We start from the raw sequence: 14,867 nt of genomic DNA, 5'->3' as shown, positions 1-14,867 counted from the left end.
AATGTAACTATCTGTTCTGCAAAACAGTGATACAAGTCATCCACCGCTTCTCTCATTGGTCAAAACATGGTGAAGAGAATGATTTGAACTGTGCGTGCTGTTCTCCTCCACTTTACATCATTGTGTTGCTGCAGCAGCACTTTCCCACCACCACCTGGTAAAACGTGTAGCATTTAAGGAGGTTCCTTAGGACAATAGTTAACCCTGTCCCTGTTGATACTATGCAGGAAGGAAAGGAAGTCAAGGGCCATTCTAGGTTGTTATACAGGTGCACAATGAGATACTAGAAGTTGTCACCATGTGAGTGTCCAACCCATAAATGTTGAGAAGCTAAAGAGGAAGCTTACGTTTTAGAAATTGCACCATATCATTGGGAGGTGTTAAGAAGGAGGCTTTGGTCAGATCCCTGTACTCCCCTTCCTGTCCATTCCTGACACACACCATAATGGCAGTCACATCAGAATATTCATGGATGTGGTTGGACCCACTTAATATCTACTGTATACAATGCGAAGAGGAAGGGAGCCAAAACATTCATCTGTGAGCCCCAACCTGAACAACTGTGCTAGTCTGTGACCCAGGAAACAAAGGAAGGGTCCAAAACTATTCTTTGGAGCTTGTATGGAGAGTTGTTTCTGTTTCTCAAGCCACAACTTAGAAATCACAAATGTTATATTATTATTTTTTTAACCAGAAATATTATAATAGTCAATAATCAGAGTAGCAGAAGTAACAAGAATATTGCACCTATAATGATGTTCATCAAAACAATGTAAACAGCTTTACTCTTATCTGATATAGTTTACATTTACAATGCAATCGTCTGAAAAGTTATAAAAATTACAATTCGTTTGAAAGCCAGCACGGCATGAAATACTGCGATTTTCGGTCAGGAAGATTAAGTCGCCTCCTGTGAGGAAGCACATCCTGACAGTCTGTACTCAGGGCTTTGTTGTTTAACGCGTTTCCTGAGCTAACAACAGTCGCTTTGGCTTGACAGATAATTTCAAGACAATTTAATCGTACAAATACTTCTTTAGGATAGTATTAGAACTTTTGGCAAAATGCTTTACGGGAAGCCCTTAGTCAGTTAATATAGATGGGTGTTTATGTCATTAAACAGGTGTTTTATTGTAACCGGTTTTGCTACATTGTCGTAGCTAGCATATAAACAACATTGCTAGCTCTTGTACCTGCTAGCTTGGTGTCTTTGGCTAAAAAGCTACGTTAACAAGTTGTATTTAAGTGACAATCTGGCTGTCTTTTATTCCGGACCACAGCTGAAGTAGAGGTAAAGGTAAGGTTGTTTTCGTACCTGTAATCTGTAAGTAATCCAGCCTCTAAACTGTTGTAGTGTCTAGCTCGTGAAGACAGGTAGATTATGACGTTACTGGACTCAATGCGGGAAACGGAGAGGATCAGTGTAACAGTGGCTTTGATATGGATTAATCGACAGGGAGTTTTTAATAATAGTCCCCGTTAGATTTATAAGGTAATATTTAGTGTTGCTTCATCTTGTGTTGTACACAGATATAAAACAGGTTGTATTTTCACCTTTTTCCCTCATTATATTGAGATGACGTAATGTTTTCCTCTCATTCATCGATACCTGTAAATGTGGGTTTATGGCGACGAGAGGAGTGTTGACATTTCAGATGTACATCATAAAACCAAAGCCCAGCTGCAAGCCAGGTGGCCTCCACAGACAAAAGATGAAGCATGATTTTGATGAGGGATTGAATTGAAAGTGAAAGTGCCTGAGGCCGCTTGACTGCGCGGTAAACCATGTGTCAGTGTGTGATGATGAATGCGGCCATTGCCTGTTGTGCATTGTTATTACACACCAGTAATGGCTTAATGAGTTTGTGTATGCCTTATCTTGTGATTGTAGGAATGGTGCAGCCACAGCCTGACGGCCCTATGCAGTGGGACATGTCAGGAGAGGACAGTGGAGGGGCCTTGAGGGTCCCACCTGAGCTGGCTGCCAATGAAGTGGTGACCCGGTTGTTGGGTGACAATCAGCAGCTTAGAGGTAACATCACAGTGAAAAGATTAGATTGACATGAAAGTCATTTGATACAGTAATTTAGGTGTTTTCCTACCATTGCAGGACCTGGGAACAATGTGTGCTTTCACAGCATCTAAGTTTTCTAAAACATGCTTTTTTATGTTTTTTGCAAAGTTGTCATTTCATGTAATCATTTAATTAATTAACTTCATCTAATTTTTGTGTTTCTTGTAGCCACTTTCAAAATATTATAAATGATACAAAAATGCTTGATTTTTAGTTATATAAAAAAGGAAGACCCTCTCCCCTCTTAATTTCCACTTTGCACATTCATTGTACATCCTCACCTTTACTTGTATCTTAGTCCCTCTAACCCCAGATGTAAGCAATGTAGTGGAGGAGGAGGAGAGAGGATCTGAGTCAACAGAAATGTGATAAAATGAGATATTCTTGCTTTGGAGCTGTCATTTTATTATGTTCTGGTCAATATCTTTATTGAGTTTTTCATATAACAACAATTTTAAAAAAAAGGATTAATATAAATATAAAGCAAGAGGCTGGAGAGACATGAATGGAACGTTATGCCTTGTGTAACAAAAATAAAGAAGTACAGCTTCTGTTCCTACTCATTTACAACATGCCATAATGAGTAGTCAAATATACATAAGCACAAACCAGCATAGACAAGCACATAAACAAACAAACAAACAGTGCTGTCTTAGACAAAAACCACCGTGTCATTTTATTATTAATGTTAATTTGATAAGATATGTGGGACAGGTGCATTATCTGGCCATTATTCTGTTACAGTGCATTGCTTTGGTTTATTATCAGTTCATTTAACAATATTCCATACTGTCAGTAGGCACTATAGGGATGTCTTGCAATTTCATTAATTAAAACATACAAGTTTGATTGTGCATTGGATCATTTTAAATAATTTAGAGAAATGAACACAACAAAATATTCATTTTTAAAGTGCCAGTCCTACCACAGTTAGTATAATAATAAACCTGTGTTTACACGCCTCTAATATGTCATAGATATGACCAAAAAGACCTCTATGGAAGATAAATGTATGTATCCTCAGTCATACCTTCACCAAGACCTTTGTAATGGACCTTTTAGTGATTTAGATATCCAAGATGGAATGACAAGGTAAAAAATAGGAAAATTAAAAGAGGCTCTTGTCGGTCACTTTAAAATAACATTTTGAGAAAGAATATTTTGTAATGTGAATTTCTGAGCAATATATAGATGCATTCCTTGTTCAGTAGATACAATACATAGATGCATTTCTTGTTCAATATATACAATACATAGATGCAGTCCTTGTACAGACAGCATAGTGTCTGTACAATTACAGAAAATAATAAGGGGCCTAAACTCAGTCTAAAGTAGCATTTTTAGGTTCTAATGTTTGGTCCACCAGTTTGAATCCCATTATTATTATTATTTACATAATCCTCTTTCTTCTTTAATGTTTTTTTAAAACTGTCTGTCTACCAGAGGCCTTGCGCCGCAGCAACCTGGCTTTGCGTCAGCGCTGTGAAGAGATGGAGGGATGGCAGCGAAGAACGAAAGAGGAAAGAGAGTTTCTAAGCTGTCGTTTCCAGGAGGCCAGGGCGCTGGTGGAGAGACTAGCTCAGGAGAATCACTCCTTACAGGGTCTGGTGAATGGACCAGGTTCCTCCTCCAACCACTGTTGTAGTAACTCCAGCCAGACTGAGGAGCAGCAGGGTCGCCCGTCAAGGAATGGACCTCTGGACGGCCCACAGGTTAGCTGTCACACATTTCTAGTCTCATTTATATATGAATGCAGGGAACATCAAGTAGATTAGGTTAGATTAGATTAACCTTTATTGATCCCACAACAGGGAAATTCACTGGTCAAGCAGCAACGGAATAAAGTGCAAGAAAAATGTGCATGCATAAAGATAGTGCAAAAACAAACAATACAAAAATTCATAATAGTCATAATAAAACTCGATAGGCCATATACATATTTACATAGGAAGTAGAACCGCAATATGTCAGACAGTACAGATGGGAGACAAACACAAAAGAGCTACACATTAGACACCCTATATTGTTGCTTAGGTTTTTTTGTTGTTTGATTTAGACCCTGGATCAGCGGGAGAGGAAGAGGGTGGAGGAGATGGATCAACACACACAGACTACACCACCTCGAAGCCTGGTAAATTGAGTGTGTGTGAGTTTTTAGATACTGTTAGTCCCATTGTTATATGTGATCGCACACACAAATGAGGTATATGTCATTTAATTTCAGTTTATTCTGTATTAATTTTTAATCTAATGGATATATTTGTGTGTTTAGGGTGATGCAAGTGTGCATAGCTCCTTGAATAGCACCCTACCAACTCCATCTGCCTCACTTTCAGTAGAATGGGGGGGGGTGTTAGGCAGGGAAAATGACCAGGTGAGCCTGCTCACTCCATTCTGGTTCCACCAATCAGATCCCTTGGCACTGCGCCCCGCTGTTGTTTAAATTCTCACCATGCCTCACATTTGATTTGCCTCAAACCAGAATTCCTACTCAGAAGAGACTGTCATTATGATTTGCAGCTGTAAAATGTGAAAAAGAGCCACATGCAATGAATGACACTGCTATTTGAAAAGATTTGAACTCTGAACTTGGTCAGCTGCAGAAGAGCAAATGAAAAAGTGAAGTAAATCATGAAATCCTCCATATTTGTACACACGATATCTGAGCAGGAAATCTGGATTAAATGAAGGCTGGCAAATGATATTTCTCTGCACTTGACTGAATGAAGCACAGCTTTAATTTACAGCTATTTGCACTTTTGGCTCAAATTTGTTTCCTTTTTAAAAAATGTTTTGGTATAAAAAAATTTTGTTTTCCCGTTCCTCTCTCGTCTTGGGTGTATTTCAGTGTGTGTCCCCCAGGCTGGGGTGAAAATGGCTAGTTTCTATTCACTCCTTGTCAAACATTTCTCTTCCATGCATCCATTCACTTCTATGTCTTTCACCACCTTTGTGTTCTGCAGCCTGTAGAAGGAGCAAATGATTTTCTCCAGTTGCTGAAGAGCCACAAAGAAACACTGGAGGAGGGTATGAGAGAGCTGAGGAGGAAGAATGAAGAGCTGGAGAGGGAGAGGGAGGAGGGAGAGAAGGACAGGGAGAGAATGCGTCGTTTCATTGACCAGCTTCGAGGAAAACTGGCTCTGGCGCAGGTAACAGTGGGACCAAGATGAATATGAATTCTACTCTACAACTAGTCAGTGCAGTGATATAAGCAGCACTACAAAGGCACATGATAGATGGTATGAAAAACATGCAGAATATACCTGTACTATCTGGTTATGATCGGATGGATTAATGTTTTGGCAGACAAGCAACGTTACCGAAGAGTCAGTACAACATCGCTCAGAGGCACAACACTCATCTGACTGGTAAGACAAAACACAATTTAATACTAAGTTGTTTTTAGTCGTTATCTAGTTGGCTTCAGTTTTCGTGCAGTAATTAATCTGAACTAAACACGGTGTCTGCACTCTGTAGTTCTCTTCTATGGAATACTAGAGCATGCCTCTTTGATTGCTGTGTTTTTAACTTAACAAAAAGCTCAGTTTCAGATGTGTTCCTTCTCTTCTTGGCTCTCTTCCTGTTTCCTTTTCCAGTTCTAGCCTGGCTAAACTCACAGAGCAGCTTCAGGCCACACAGGGCAGGTGAGCCTAGGGCTCTGTGTGGCTTTCTTTTTCTCACCGAGTGCATGCCTCTGCATCGTACACCCCTGTTCTTTCACCCATGATTATGTCTTACCTGCAGCTACTACCTGCCTGTCAAATATCTTTGAATTTATTGTGTTGATTCATGTGTGGTCTTATTACTTTTCTTGCATATAAGCCGTTTTTAAGTTTTTCTCCAATTTTCTCTTGATTATTTTTTCATAATCTACTGTCACTACAATGTTTGTTATATAGTTAAATTGGAACTCTTTGTACATTTTGTGGTCTACTTTTCATATTTTAGGGTTATATTTACAATTGAGCTCTTACCTTTTAATGTCTTAGCACTTACTTCATATCGACAGAAAAGTATGTTTTATTTAAGACAAAATTTAACATCTTTTTTTGTAGGTATCGAGAGTTGGAGGAAAAGCTTGATTACTTGCAGAAGAGCTCAGCTCAGCGAGACAAAACTGAAGCTCTGCTCAAACAGAAGGATAAGGACTGTGCCCAGGTATAAGTTATAAACAATTTATAAAGGAAGAAATCTGACTAGATAATTACGCAGACTATCCAACCTTAAAAATGTAAGCATTAATTCAGGTAACTTTGTCATTTTTGCAGCTGGCGAAGGACTGTGAAGCTCTGAAAGCTCAAGCGACATCTCTATTAGGAGAACTGAATGAGAGACAGAGCTGCTTGGATAAGAGTGAACACGAACGCAAAATATTGGAAGAAAAGTAAGATGCCATTGCTTTATGGATGTTTAAATATTGTATTTTTGCTTTGCAAGTGTACACATCATTCCATTTGTCTTTCCTTGTGTAGGCTGTGCAGTAAGATGAAGGCCCTGCAAATGGCAGAGCGGGAGCTGGAGCAGCAAAGGAAGCAGCATCATGTGGCCATGGACCAGTTGCTGCTGCAGACCCAGAGCCTGGAGCAAGCGCTGAAGACGGAGCGACATGTTGTCACAGAGGAGAAGTGGGTTCAGCACCGCACACACAACTTGTTAACTTGTTACTGAAACACACAGACTATTTGTTTCCTAGTAATTCCACTATATCTGCTACATTTACTGAAATGTACGAATAAATACCAAGAGCCAGATTTGGGCAGCATGGGGGTGCACACAGCCTCACATCACCACATGGCAGTCACCTCACAGCAAAAAGGTTTTGGGTTCGATCCCAGCACCAGCCAGTGAAGGTCTTTCTGTGTGGAGTTTGGATGTTCTCCCTATGTCTGCATGGTTTCTTCCTCTCCGGATACTCTGGCTTCTTCCCACCATCCAAAGACATCCACCTTAATGCGTTAACTGATCAATCTACGTCACCTGTAAGTGTGAATGTGAGAGTGAATGGTTGTTTGTCAGCTCTGTGATCAATTGGTGACACATCCAGAAGATCGAGCAGGGTTCAGAAAATGAATGAGTGCATAATGGAAATAACAGTTTGTGCAGGTGCAAACTCTCCTTTAGTACTGATATTTAGCAAAGGGGGGTGCAGCACAAAGTTAGCACATGAAAGGCAGAGACAGTTACTTTTGTACCTCACCTAATTGCATATAGATTGGTTTCGCTTTCAAAGTGCAAATTCTGGAGAAGTGAGAATTCAAATGACTCATGTAACATGATTTGTTAAGGTTTGCTATCGTTGGGTTATTACTAGTTGCACCATTATTTAACAAAAAAAACACATCTTAACTGATTTGTCCCTGACTTAAGTATGACATGTATGCACAGAGGAGGCGCTGCTGAGAACAGGTGATGGATGACAGAGGAAACACAGAGGAAGACGTTATCAGAGCAGATCGACTACAAAACAGTCCACAAGTTTGCCTGCGTTATTCTTTTTTTACATTCTGTTTTTATTAGACATTTTTCATTTTTACAACACAGAGAAACAATAACACAGCAACAATAGTGCAACTAAGGCTTGAAAAGACAAAAAAGGGGTAAACAGGCCATTGTGTTCGAGGTGAGACAGTTCACCAGATCCAAATTATATACTAAATAATTAGAATTGCCATTAGGAGTAGAAAAGGAATGCAACCAGCAGTTACTGTAAACTCTGACTCAGAAACTGCCTGATTTTTTCTTTGTCTGGATTCCAGCCTTGCTAATTTGCTCTGCCTCAGTAAATATTGCCCTACATACATTTATTTTACAATCACACAAGGCCTCCCCATGGTAGTTTTTGAATCAGGACTTATCTGATAAAATAAAATAGTTAAGAGGTCTAAGAATTTTACAACGTGTCAGGGATGGACTGATATATTGGCCGAACATTTCTATCTGCATGAGATTCATGTCACTAATGGCAGTGGCATATATTAAGTTGTATTCTGTCAAAGGCTGTTGCATGCATTTGTTTGACTGAATTAGAGCTAATTCAGAGATAGTGTAATGAGGGGCTGAAAGACTTATAAATTGTTCCGTGAGCTTATTTCTACACATATACTGAAGATTTCTGTTTCCCTGGCACAAAAGGGGGAGGAATAACGAGAAAGACAAAATATTAAAACAGAATCTAAAATTAAGGCTTTTTGAAATAATTGAGGGCATTATGACTTTCACAGTTCCTAAGGACCCCAAGTTTTTTTTTGCTGTGACTGCTACCTGGAGATGTATTAGAGAAAAAAGACAAATATCTCTTTAAAATTCTTATAATTACTTCCAAAAAGGCCATTACAAGGAACTGGCTCAAAACTGACGCACCCTGTGAGGATCAATGGCTGGCTGTAATAGAGGAAGTCTACTTGATGGAAAGATTGACTTATTACCTACAGATCAAGGAACATATCTTCAGAAAGTACTAGAGAAAATGGCTGGACTATAAACAAAACAAAGCATAATTACTACTGTCTGTCACTTAAATATTTTGTGTTCAACCAGTGACCCCTAGTTTCTGTGTTGTATTGTCTGTTGATAAAACAAATAAAAATAAAGTATAAAAAAATAACAAAATCTAAAATCTAAAATTGATTTTGGCATCAGCTATTGGCCAAATTCTCATTTTAAATACTGGCTCAAAACTTCACCCTCAGTGCAAGACTTTTTTCAGAGCTGCAGTGTTTGAATATGCTGAGGCTCAATAGACTAAACTGCTTAAACCTTGTGAGGGTCGTGGGCATGCCAGAGTCTTTAACAGCTGCCAGTCGGTGAAGGTGGGGTACACCCTGGACGTGTCACCAGTTCATCATCATTTGTCTGTCACCACCCAGACAAACACCCATTCACCCTCACATTCACACCTATTGAACCTATTGCATCACTCCTACTCTGTATTTGTTTAACCAGTGACAGCTGATGGTTTCCCACATTTATCTACTGTACCACAGATGTCTTTTGTCTAGAAGAGCGGTCTCATGTCCCAGTTCATATAACATGTTGTACATTGTTTGACATCTCTGACGTCATTCACATCATACTGTATGCTACAATTATTTCTCCTTTTTGTTTCACAGGAAAAAATTGACACATTATACATCATTCACATTATACTGTATGCTACAATTATTTCTCCTTTTTGTTTCACAGGAAAAAATTGACACAACTACAGCATGCTTACACATGTCTCTTTAGAGACTATGATTCAAAACTGAAGAGTGAGGTAAAACCGCATTAACATGTATTTACCCATGTTCGTTTTGCAGTCAAGAGCATGGATTAATGTATTTGTGGGTCTTTCCTTTCAGGGAGGAGATCTGTGCAGCCGGCTAGAGGAGGCAGAGAGAGCTCTGGCCCTGAAGCAGGATCTGATTGATAAACTGAAGGAAGAGGTAGAGCAACAGAAAGGCTCACTGGAGACAGTCCCTGTTCTCACAGCACAGGTAAAATTTTACCCTTCCAATTCCAGTCATTCAGTTAACAGTCTGCAGATTCATTGTCATTGTCTCTTTGATTGTTTTTAAGTTAGGATAGGGATAGATAACAGATGCATTATTTAGCATTTGTAGATTTAAAGCATTGTTTTTAGTTTGTTTTTCATTTCATTTTTCATTCAGTTTGTTATCTCAAAATAAACGAATAATAATAAATTAATGTTAAACTAAATTCATTTGAATATATGCTTGATCTGATTTCAGCAGTCTTTATCTTAACCACAGCACTATCTGAGAGTAGTAGCCAATCGACCTCAAAATGAGAAGGCAACAAATTTACACATTTATTAGAACTAATTGTTTGTAATCCCTTCAGTTCAATCAGTACAATCAAGGCATTTCACAAAAGTTTTTTTTAAAGGAGTTACAAGTCCTATGTTATGAGTTATTTTCATTTTTACAAGTGGTTCCACATATTGGTAGTTTTAGGTTACTTGTAAATGGTGTTGTATCAGTCCTGAATATTGGTTGACCCCTAGTCCAAATGCAACCAAGCAAATTCATAATTTGTCTGTAACTCCCATTTGTTTAGGGCACTGCTTCTGACAGTCTTACCCAGAGTCCTGAATCATGTTTGGTTATTTAACCCATCAACTCACATATCATGTAATGAATCAGTCAGTCATTAGCTTTATTGGTTCCCACAGGTTCCCCTGTGTAACACACAAAAAACACACTTAAGATAAATGTCACACTAACACCAAAGCATAAATACATGGTAGATATATAGTTTTGATAAAACCTGGGATAGGGTATCAAGGAGAGTTTAAATCCATGGCTTTTAGATTTTGAAAGTCTCATATGATTGTTTGGTGTAGAGATGCTGCAGAGTTTCCTGTCTAGTGTCACATATACAGTTGAGCACATTTTTTTGTTTGACTTTAACTGATACTGGAAGATGAAAGTGAATGTGAGTGAGTACACTCACTTCAAACAAATCAGCTGACATAGGATCAGCATCTTCTGTATCTGACTTTCCTCATATTTTTTTAGGCTGAGATCTACAAGGCAGATTTCCTAGCGGAGCGAGAAGCAAGAGAAAAGCTTAACCAGAAGAAGGAGGAGCTGCAGGATCAGCTGAATCAGGCTCTGGCTGAGATCGACAGGCTCAAACAGGAGGCCACATCACGGTAAAATCTGCCACAAAGAAAAATTGAATTGAATACAAGATATCGTCGGTTTCCTGATAAAACCTGCTATGTGACTTTTGGCAAATTTTACAGGAGAAACAAAAAACTGTTTATATAACAGGAAACTGTGAAATATGACAAAAAAATATATGTTCCTTTAATGTTGGTACTTATGATGGAATGTAAACAACTTTCACAGGAGACTGAAATTTGAAGCTATAATAGGGGAGATAGCAGGTTTTTACTCCCAACCTAAAATGTCACTTAGCAGGTTTTATCAGGAAGCCGACAATATGCAGCATGAGGGCAGGTCCATAAAGAATATTAAATTCAGTATTATAAATATTAGGCCTTAGAAGTCATTAGTTCTAAATGCCACAAACATTTCATCTAATTTAATTTATCCATCTTTCAATGTAATTTCATCAAACTCTTCTGTGTCAAAGTCCACATTTCTGATATTAAAGCTTTAAACCTACCCCTGAACCTGACACTATTTCGGCAAAATATATGTTAACTTAATTCTATTACCAGTATTCCTACATAAAAACTACCTCTGCACAGACCCCATATATGCTCACCTTTATATTTACCTGCAGTGCTTGAATAACAGATTATTTGGTGAAAATTAGTCTTGAAATTAGATAAAATTATTGCAGAAAAGGTCTAAAATGTAAGTATCTGGTATCTGTAGATACCTTGGAATGAAAATCATTGTCACAGTAGTGTGTCTTGTTCTATACAATATCTGGTGTTCATTCAAAGCTGTTTGTTTTGTCTTTATTGAAAGTGTATTCCTACTGTGTGTGCATCTTGAGGTGACTTTAACTTTCCTGCACCTGTCGTCAAAGACATTACTGCTGTTAAACGGTCAAGAATGACACCTTGTAATTATAGTCAGAACTAAGTTTAGATTTGTTCTCTGTGTATTATTAAATATGATATTTATAGGTGTTTGAGATGCATTGTTTTCACCTCTTTTTCAGCGCACGTATGGAGCAAATGAAGCTGAGACACCGGGAGGACTTTCCAGCACGGGCCTCACACATTCCTCCTCCACCAGGTAAAACTACAACCAGCACACACCAGTGTACACACACAGGTGCTGTGTAATTTTGGCTGAATCACAGAAAATTCCAATGAAAAATATTTGAGCTCTTTTATTCAGGAAATACTTTATGACTTTTTTGTTTTAGGTGTGTTCCCTTTCAACACCGCACCCCCACCCTCATCGTTCCGCAGTCAGGGTTTGCCACCAGTGGGAGATCAAGGTGCAGCTGGTGCTGAGGATCTGCCAGATTTATGTTGTCCTAAGTGCCAGTATCACGCTCCAGATATGGACACGCTGCAGATTCATGTCATGGACTGTATACAGTAACATGAGCAGAGATCAACACACCATAACATCAATCTATTCACACACACAGTATATACAGGAGACATATGTACCTATTTCTTTCTCAAAAACACATTAGGCAGTTGCACCTTACTTTCTCTGCCATTAAAATATGCATATATATCAAAGATCTAATGTGATTACAAATAATCTAATTGGGTGGTTCACAACAATCAATTGTTTCTACTCCTTCTGCCTCCACAACAATTCATCTTTTCACCCGCCCAGTCTCTTTTCTTGCATCACAACCCCCATCATACCCTAACATGTCCAGCAGTATTTGTTCATCAGTTTTTTCCCACTTCACTCTATTAGTGTAGCGACGACCTCAAAGGTATCTACACACACTGGAGTAAGGGTTTTTCCTCAACTGCATCTTCCATATTATATCCATACATAATAGACTTAGACAAAAAAAAAGACAATTCAGAGGGGAGGAGCTCCCTAAAAATGAGAAAAAAATGTGAATAACCTAGTGAGCTTTAAATGATAAAGTATATTCATATATGTTTTGGTCATAAATGTTGCTTGTCTACATTACCTCAAAACATGTATTACTATGTATTAGAGATGGGTTTACTCTTATTGAAAAAAGTAGCCATTCTCTGTGTTATGTGCCTGTGTACACATTTTACTGCATCACTGCTTTTATCTCTAATGCTAGACCTATCCCTTGACCCAATGCCTTTTTGTGCCCCTTATGTCTATATTTACCTGTGGCACCTTGCTATTTATCAGATTGTAAGCACATCAAGTTCCCTTCACAGTCTGTGTGAATGTTGTCTGTAATTATAGATCATTTGGTGCGAAGAATATTGTTTCAAACTGTTTAAGATAAAATAAATAAATCAGTTATTCATTAGTTTATTATTCATTACTATTCATTATTTGAGTGTTTTTAAGGTGGATACTTGTGTGTTTTTGTTGGGGGCAATTTATAATAACTGGGGGGGTGCAAATTATTTTTGCTTATTTCTTCAACATTTATCAGACTAGCATTATTCCCTCAGTCAAGGAGCTGCATGTGTTGCTTTTTGTCTGTCAGAAGGATTTTGCACTAGTTGTCATGAAACTTGGAGAAAGAGTAGAGCAAAGACAAATAATGAACACCTTAAAGTTTGGAACACATAAAAGAAGAAGAGGCTGAAATCTTGTCTGTAACATTAGAGAGGTGGCTGATGCCTGCATGAAATTACCCATCTGTAGTTTTTTTTTCTCAATGCCCTTCTAGTTCATTGGATATTTTAGTGCTTTGATTCATTCATTTAAAACTAGAGTTCAGCTAAAAACCAGGGCCCGTACTCCTAAAGATTGTTAGTGTGAAGAGTTGCTCCTAGTGCCCAAATTCTAAGAAAATTCTTAGAATCATGATGTTTTCTTTGAATTTCCCCTAAAAATTAAGAGTAGATCCTAGTAAAAATAAAAGCTATTCCTAAAGAATTCTAGCCCTTAAGAGAGCTCCTAAGGTGAGATCTGTTAAGAGCAGGGAGGAGGACTTTTAAGGGGCTTAGGAGTTCCCTAAGCAGAGGACAAAATAGCCAATGGAAGAGGCAGGAGGGATATTCTCCAAATACTGGATGACAGTGAATTAATTAAATGCTACAGATTGCACTGTAAAAAAAAAAAAAAAAAAAACACGTTAAAAAATTGTATTATTCTGGCAGCAGGGGTGCCGAAAAAATACTGTTAAATAATGGAAAATAACCATCTCATAAAAATACAGTAATTTTCCATATTTAAAATACAGTTTTTTGCCCTAACTTTACATGGGATTTTGCATATTTTTTGACTTTTTAATGTTTAATAAAAAATATTTACATGTATTAAAAGAATCAAATTACCTATATATTGTTATATATATATATATATATATATATATATATATATATATATATATATATGTGTGTGTGTGTGTATATATATATATAAATAAATAAATAAATATATATATATATATATATATATATATATATATATATATATATATATATATATATAATTTTCAATGAGACTAAGTTGTACGATCCACTGATAAAAACTGTATTTGGACAGTTTATCAGTGCTTATGCATGTTATACATTCCCAAAAGTACATTTATTCAACATTTTTGTTGTGAAACCTCCCGTAATTACACAAGATATTTGCCAATTAACAAACAAGTCTTGTTAAACTTGCAGAACAAATACTTCATTTACGGTTAATTATCAGTAATTTTATCTCATTTTATTTGATTTTTTTTACAGTATTAAACTTTAAATTAACAATTTAATCTCATGAATAGAAAATAAATATTTGTGAATTACGATACATTTGCAAATGTATTTTAACTGTATTTTTCTGTGGAAAAAAAAATCTTTAAAAAAAAATGGAAATTTTATGGTTATTCAGTTACAGTTTTTTTGTGTTGTTTTACATTTGACATGTAAAATCACAGTCTATTTTTATAATTTCATAGATATTTTCCTGTATCTTAAAAATGCAGGAAAAATCTGTAAAATTAACAGTAAAAATTCTGTTAAATTACAGATTTTTTTTTTACAGTGTGCCAATTAATATGAGCAAATAAATATAACTCACTATGTGAATACTGTGCAAGTGGCCCTTAGTTTTTTTCCACACATTTTGTAGGATAATTTTAAAGTGTAGCTCACTATTCATTGAACAGATATTTTCTTTAATGTGAAATATTATTTGCAATTACACAGTCTTCATAAGATTAGATTCTATGATTAAGTTTATCG

At 37.1% G+C, this 14,867-nt stretch overlaps 1 protein-coding gene across 7 annotated transcripts; it reads left to right on the top strand.

Annotated features, from left to right (window-relative positions):
• The first annotated feature begins 959 nt into the window (after positions 1-959).
• Positions 960-12,991, top strand: ikbkg (inhibitor of nuclear factor kappa B kinase regulatory subunit gamma). 7 transcript variants are annotated; one of them, XM_030137972.1, is made up of 16 exons: positions 960-1,297; positions 1,892-2,032; positions 3,518-3,786; positions 4,131-4,205; positions 4,347-4,448; positions 5,038-5,223; positions 5,381-5,442; positions 5,671-5,718; positions 6,130-6,232; positions 6,343-6,458; positions 6,547-6,699; positions 9,257-9,329; positions 9,415-9,549; positions 10,594-10,730; positions 11,717-11,793; positions 11,927-12,991. In XM_030137972.1, exons 2-16 carry the CDS (start codon positions 1,894-1,896, stop codon positions 12,106-12,108), a joined length of 1,857 nt encoding a protein of 618 aa, XP_029993832.1. In that variant the 5' UTR covers positions 960-1,297; positions 1,892-1,893; the 3' UTR covers positions 12,109-12,991. The 7 variants fall into 7 exon arrangements, with proteins under 7 accessions (XP_029993832.1, XP_029993831.1, XP_029993836.1 ...); XM_030137971.1 differs by having other exon boundaries at positions 5,378-5,442; XM_030137976.1 differs by lacking the exon at positions 4,347-4,448.
• The last annotated feature ends 1,876 nt before the right edge of the window (positions 12,992-14,867 follow it).

The sequence above is a fragment of the Sphaeramia orbicularis genome, chromosome 7 (assembly GCF_902148855.1).
Source record: "Sphaeramia orbicularis chromosome 7, fSphaOr1.1, whole genome shotgun sequence".
Taxonomy (NCBI): domain Eukaryota; kingdom Metazoa; phylum Chordata; class Actinopteri; order Kurtiformes; family Apogonidae; genus Sphaeramia; species Sphaeramia orbicularis.
This window is presented reverse-complemented; position numbering and strand designations above follow the sequence as displayed.